The sequence below is a fragment of the Neodiprion lecontei genome, chromosome 4 (assembly GCF_021901455.1).
Source record: "Neodiprion lecontei isolate iyNeoLeco1 chromosome 4, iyNeoLeco1.1, whole genome shotgun sequence".
NCBI classification, from domain to species: domain Eukaryota; kingdom Metazoa; phylum Arthropoda; class Insecta; order Hymenoptera; family Diprionidae; genus Neodiprion; species Neodiprion lecontei.
In genome coordinates, this window is record NC_060263.1 from 19,923,049 (window position 1) to 19,929,684 (window position 6,636).

Sequence of the window (6,636 nt, forward strand, 5' to 3'; positions counted from 1 at the left end):
AAAATCGCTTTGACTTTATTTCCGATTTTTAACACCGCAATTACTTCCCTGATTCAATACTATTTCTCACGTCTATTATAAATGACACGCATAAACAATGTATTCGTATGTACGGAGGTTCAATTAATTGACGATAATTAATCGTATTATGTTTCCCAAGATTTGGAAGAAAAGCATGCGGTTCGAATTCAAGGATAACTCGGTTTTATTTATTTTATTTTTTTTTTTTCTTCTTCCCTTTTATTCACCTTTTTTACTCACCGGATCGAAGAAATCGCGTATGCATTAACTTTGACCGCTGCAGTTGTCGAACCGACGGTGTCGATTTGTCAAATAAGGAATTGGTGAGAAAAAAAAATTCTCCAAAGGATAATGTAATGAATGGGTGTTATATGTATATGTGTTTGTGAATATAATAACGCGGTACTGCAGAAAATGATATGAGAAATGTAAGATTTTTTCAGGTCATTCTGGAATATCATTAGATTGTAATGGGAAAAGTCTGCTGCATTAGATCGAACGCATTTCGCCATAATATTGCCAATCAATGCCGAATCAATCGTCTGCAACTTTCATTTTCTGCTGCACAGGAAATATAATGGATACAAATCTTGGGATAATTGTTTAGTAGTTCGTGCCCATTCGATTCAAGAGCGTACGAAATAACTTAAAAACGCATATACTCGTATTTTGCAAGGTCGAGTCTCTGGTGTGATAAATATTTGACACGCAATAAATAGAATAAAAAATTGTATTATTGACGTATAATTACGAATTGATGTCGTACAACAATAGTGATTATATAGTATAAATAAATAAAATATAAAAAGTAAATATAACAAAATGAGTTATGTGTAATATCAGAGTTTAAATAATATTATAATATAATATAAGTAGCGTAGTTGAATTTTAAATACAATTCGATTATATTGTATACTTTGAAAAAATTTCGGATAACCGGAGAATGAATAATGTCAGCGAGTGATCATTTTTACAGGCATATAAATAAAATATACAAATATAGTGTGCGTGAAAAATGTAAAACAATTTATAATCGTTTTTTTTTTTTTTTTTTTTCAAGAATATTAAATAAATTATTTACAACTAGAATAATTGACGGACGTTTTGAAATCGTTTGAAGAAAACATCCGAAAATTTTATGTCACAGCCGATTTAATTAAAATCAATTTACGATTTCAATCGTTCTTTTCGTCCCTTTCTCTACTTCCGACACTTCGTTTATTCGTTGTAATAAGAAACTAACGAAATATGGTGAGTTTGAAAAAAAATCGCAACAATTATTCGCAAGCTCGTTAAGTCGACAAAACTTGACCAACAATAATAATAATAATAGTGACCGGACCGAAATTAATACTGCCTTGGTAAAACGAATGTAATTATACGCTTACACAAAAATCTCAAAGGCAATTAATGAATGGGGAAGAATCTGAGGAAAATACAATGTAACGCAAAATCACGTACAATAATGATAATAATTAATAATTTACTACAACTCAGGATCGGTTTTCAAAGTTTTCTCATCAGGACGCTGCCTTGAATAAATTGTAGCGATTGATCGGACAGACGTATGAAAAAAGTCGTGGGTAGAGACAAAGAAAGAGGAAGAAATCAGTTTCTGTAATGGCAGCAGCATCCCGAAGGGATTTTCGTAGGTCTGAAGACAATTGCAGGCTTTCCTTTCACCTTATCCAACGTGTAAACGTATCGTTCGATATAATGCTGTTTGCAAACCGACGCGTTTTTCGCGTTTAGACCGTCGGTGATTCCACTCACATTTTCGCAATGTGACTCAGTAGTGTTGCTGTGGGAAAAAGAAACAAGAGATTGGCAAACACGTTTCAACGGGTGACTTATTTGCCGGAATAACGGAGTTCGTCTTGAAATTAAAAATCTATAGCAAAAAAAAATTAAAATTAAAAAAAAAAAAAGTCGCTTTATCGTAAATCGTGTTCACCGATTACTCGCATTGGGAATAAAATCAAAGGTGAAAAGAAAACACCTGTACGTTAATACTCACACGCAATGAACGCTTTCAAACTTCTGAACGTATTCCGGTGTCTGCACTACGTAGTACCAAGTTCCGTTTTCAGCAATAGCTTTATCCTCATGGAAGCTTGTCTGCGGGAAAATATGCCAAAGAATGTTATTTAATCGGTTGTAATTGAACGGTAAAAATTGTACGAATTCCGTTAATGAACAAGGTAATCGTTTTTCATACCTTTCCGCAATTTTATTCTAATCGTATTAACCAAAACTCACCGTCGTTCTGCACAAATTTTTAATATCCTCGGTAGCGCTGCTTCTTGAGCCTACATTGATCTGAAAAAAACAAAAACAACAACACTCGGGTTATCACTATTTTTCGTTTTTTCTTGTGGTTTTTTTTTTTTTTTTTCTTTTTTTTTTCTAATATCTACGGTTCATCGTTGTCTTTCGAATGAAACAAAACGAGCGTCGTATTTATTTGAAAACGTATTATATATTTGCCAGATTAAAGTTATACGCAATAACGCGTTGTGAAAATTTTCAATAATTGACTAAAATGTGTAATCACTACAATAAGCTATTAATTGACTTGTATAATTATCATTCTATGATTATTTATCCGACGTAAAGGTAATAATTAAATCAACTAACCGGGTTCGACGGAGGCAACATTATCACGTTGTCTTCCTTCAGCTTTCGAACCAACTGCTCAACGATTTCCATTGGATAATATTCCGTTTTACTGCAAGCAGTTTTCCCCTCGCATTCGGCGGGCACTTTTGGCTTGAACATTTCTTCCTGCATCATATTCTCGTTCTTCCGAGCCACGGCTGCAAATTCGCAATTCACGATGCAATATGTATTTTTTTCTTTGAATAGTTTTTGTTTTTCATTCGTTACACAAGTATGCGCGTATTTCAAAGTGAAGATATTTTTTGTTTTCACGTCCATTGTGAAAAGCGGAACGAAACGCAAGTGTAGAAAGTAAGTGAGAAAAGTGAGACATGCGAATGCATGACGAGAGAAAATTGACAAATAAAAAATGATTCTTTTACCGTCATCAACTGTCTCTCCCTGTCTGGAGTTAATCGTTCCTTCGAAGCGAGCGTCGTTATAGTCCAAATCATTCCTAGACTTGAAAGCAGCGTCGATCCATTGCTTGGGAGTCAACTTTTTTTTGCTATAATCGTTGCTTGTCAAAGCATCAACTTCGCTTTCTTTTGGGATTGAAAGATGATTATCATAACTGAATGATGATTCCCGATTCTCCGCGTCAAATGCGTCGCGATTTTTAACCCCGTGTTCGTTAATCACGCCGTAATTAACTGTCAACTGGATCGGACTTTTGTAGAGATAAAGATCGGGATTTTTTCTTTCGTCATTCAACAAGACGGTGGAATCAAAATTCTTTTTAGATTGAAATCCCCGGAATCCGAGCCCCCAACGATACTCGTTTCGGACGGAATTTGCAAACTGGACAACCTGCAGGAACAAAAAGATTCAACGTAAATAAACGTTGTCGAATATTATCGAGGATAGGGGAAACAAATTTCGGATATTTTTTTCAACAAAGTTTTTTCAAATCGAGAGAGAGAGAGTGAGAAAAAAAACATTATACGATAGATTTCATACTCAAAAGAAAATATTGAAATATTTTTCCGACGATTTTTTTTCTTCCTCTTCTCGTTGTAGAAACTGATCAAACTTGAAAATTATTTAGCCATCTTTGTTAGACTTTTTTAATTCTTGTCATTGAATAAAGATTATTATTCACTTAAAACACCTTGGAGATTTCGTTACTCGAAAATTCGTTCCTTCATTAATTTTATCAAATACCTGCAACTATTAACTTTCTATACTTATCAGATAAAACTATTCCCTGCGTTTGATGCAATTAATCACTTTGGATAATATACGTTGACTGGTCTCGCGTGTTTTTTTTTTTTTTTATACGCACATTTTATGCGTTATCTGGATTTTACAAAAACGAGGCAATGACGTGTAAAACAGAATGTTATTTAACCAAATACTTATTATATAATAAAAGAATAATACGATGAGCGATGAGAAATTACTTTTAAAAAGTCCCACATTTTTCCGTTCAACATTGACGTATAATATTGTTCAAAGTACAAAAAACATTTAGATGTGTAGAATTCTGACTCGTTGTTTGAAATCATTGAATCACATATCTGTGTTACACAGTTATGTGCATTCTTTGCTTTGTTACAACATGTACCTGTACATAGTTGTTTCATCACATAGCGGAAGCATTTCAAAATTGAAACAAAATGCACACATATATATATATATATACATTTTATCATAATTTTACAAAGTATTTCTTTTTATATATAAGCTTAATAGCATCACTTTTATTAGGCTTATACATAAGGGAGCAATGGCCATAAAATTTTGAAATTTCCAGGGTTTGTTCCTATCTATATAAGCGATAACTCTGCCAAGTTTCAAATCGGTCCCTCAATTTATACCAAAGTCATACAAATCGAAATAACTGGTTATCAAAACTGCATATATTTTACATTTAAACCTTTCCACGTGTTCCAGATGACGTAGAGGCTTAAAATTTTACACAGATTTCTTTTAACGAATTGGAACAGATTTGGGGGGTGGCGGAATAAAAATTTTTCCAACCGCCAAATATGGGCCATCCTAATGTATAAATATCAATTCCCGATGGCGGAAATATAATTGTTTGTAAATAATTAAAATAAATCGTATAAACAACAATAAAAATACTAGCTCCTTGAAAAAATTATTGCGAATATTTATAATATATGTATTGACAATTATACATCAAATGAAAACTTTAGCGTAAACGGTAATAAAGAATCCAGGCACAATGACGTTGTATTTCAATAGTTACTATTATAACTTACCAATGCGAGGATAACGATCCGCAAGAGAAGCGAACAGGTGGTTGGTGGATTTTCGTTCTTGTTAAAACTCAGCGACATGACGCGATACTCGACTCGTTTATCGATCTCGTAAATATTTCACTGTCGTAATATAAAAAAAATCTCGTTGTTTTTTTCAATATATCGTAGTAACGTAGAGGATAATAGATTCTTGATCCAGTTTATCGCACAAGCTCCGGGTCAATTCCCTTTCCGATTTAGTGTAATAAATATGGTTAAAGTGCTGCAGATACACTTTGCGATATTTCTAAATAGATCAAATTTAGCAGAACGAAAGTGAAGAGAGAGAGAGAGAGAGAGCGAGAGAGAGAAAGAGAGAAACGCAACGAGTGGTTGTAAACGTTGGAATAAAAGTGCCGAGCAAAGATCCGCGGTTATATTACAATCGACGACGTTATCCGACCCTCCTTTTCTCTCGTCACTTAAAACTAAATCTCCCACTATTCTCAATGACGACCCTATCCGCGACGTCATTTTCATATCGCGCGAGGAAGCCGCCACTACGTAATCCTTCTCCGTCGGACTTAGCCCCTACGTCACTAGACCTTTTGTCATAACCGTTTCCCGCGTATCGAAAAGACAACGTAGAGTTTACTCGCGATAAGGATCGGTCGACTCAAATCCGACTCGTAAGTAACGACCGAGCTGCGGTTGTACGTCGGATTTTAGTCGAGTTCTACGTAGAACGTCGATTGTCGATAAAATTAGAATTTCCGCTGGATGCGAGGGTCCAATGCCGGATTTTTAATTGGTTGGAAAATTTTTGAATGGTAAGGCGAAACGCGGAAAAGCAAGAATGTAGAATGCCAGAATTAATACAGAATCGGCGAAATGAATTTATCACAGAGAAGTTGGAAAAGTGTGGACAGGCAAAGTAAGAGAAACGGTAGAATAAATTTGTGATTGTAGAGTGAAAGAGACAGGAATTCTTGTGGTAATATAGAAAGCCACGATGTAGGATCGTCCGAATACATGTAGAAATTGAGGGGAACGTAAAGATTCAAGTAATCAATACGTATAAAGCAAAAATATAGAATCATCAGAATCTATATGAAAGCATCAACGGGAAGAAAATAGAGATTCAAATAGGAATGTAGAAAATTGAAATGTAGAATGGTATGAATAAATGTAGAGACATAAAGTAAAGTAGAAATAGAAGTGAAAATATTATACATCTAAATATAGAATCATTAGAATCGGTGTAGAAATATAGAGAGAAATTAGATGCTGTTTGATTTCAGGTAGAAATATGGAATGCTAAAATGTAGAATCGTAAGAAAAAAATGTAGAAACACGTAAAAATGTGGGAAGCGAAAATGAAGAATGGTCAGAATGAATATAGAAGCAAAGGAAAACATGTAAACGCAGGTGAAAAAATGAAAAATCAAAATGCAAAAGCAAAAATTCGAATACAAAAAGTGTGAATTTAGTTTTAGGAGTGAATTTAAATGCATGTATAAAAATGTAAAGCTGGACACGATTTTAATTTCTGCTTTCCTGTGATTTGGACCTTTCATATTTAATTAAAAATTCTGTAAACTAGATTGACGCATATTCGAATACCTGCTTTTTTAATTAATCGTACGGATAATTATAATGATTCGTTGTGATGAACCGAAATAGGATTTTTGATTTTTCACAGTGTTGCCAGCTGCGTTTACCTAAATTCGGGATAGAATTTGCCGTTTGA

At 34.0% G+C, this 6,636-nt stretch overlaps 1 protein-coding gene across 1 annotated transcript; it reads right to left on the minus strand.

Annotated features, from left to right (window-relative positions):
- Positions 1 to 964: 964 nt before the first annotated feature.
- LOC124294157 lies at positions 965 to 5,246 on the minus strand. The gene is made up of 6 exons (XM_046738325.1): positions 4,908 to 5,246; positions 3,063 to 3,489; positions 2,659 to 2,837; positions 2,281 to 2,340; positions 2,039 to 2,139; positions 965 to 1,822 (listed from the first exon to the last, which is right to left on the minus strand). Exons 1-6 carry the CDS (start codon positions 4,983 to 4,985, stop codon positions 1,630 to 1,632), a joined length of 1,038 nt encoding a protein of 345 aa, XP_046594281.1. The 5' UTR covers positions 4,986 to 5,246; the 3' UTR covers positions 965 to 1,629.
- Between the last annotated feature and the right edge of the window lie 1,390 nt (positions 5,247 to 6,636).

Excerpts from the sequence above, each read along its gene's own strand:
- LOC124294157 (XM_046738325.1), bottom strand. The coding sequence starts at position 4,985 with ATGTCGCTGAGTTTTAACAAGAACGAAAATCCACCAACCACCTGTTCG. Across the intron at positions 2,838-3,062 it reads GGGAGAGACAGTTGATGACG|CCGTGGCTCGGAAGAACGAG; the intron begins GTAAAAGAATCA and ends GCGAATTTGCAG. Across the intron at positions 1,823-2,038 it reads TTTGAAAGCGTTCATTGCGT|CAACACTACTGAGTCACATT; the intron begins GTGAGTATTAAC and ends TTTTTCCCACAG.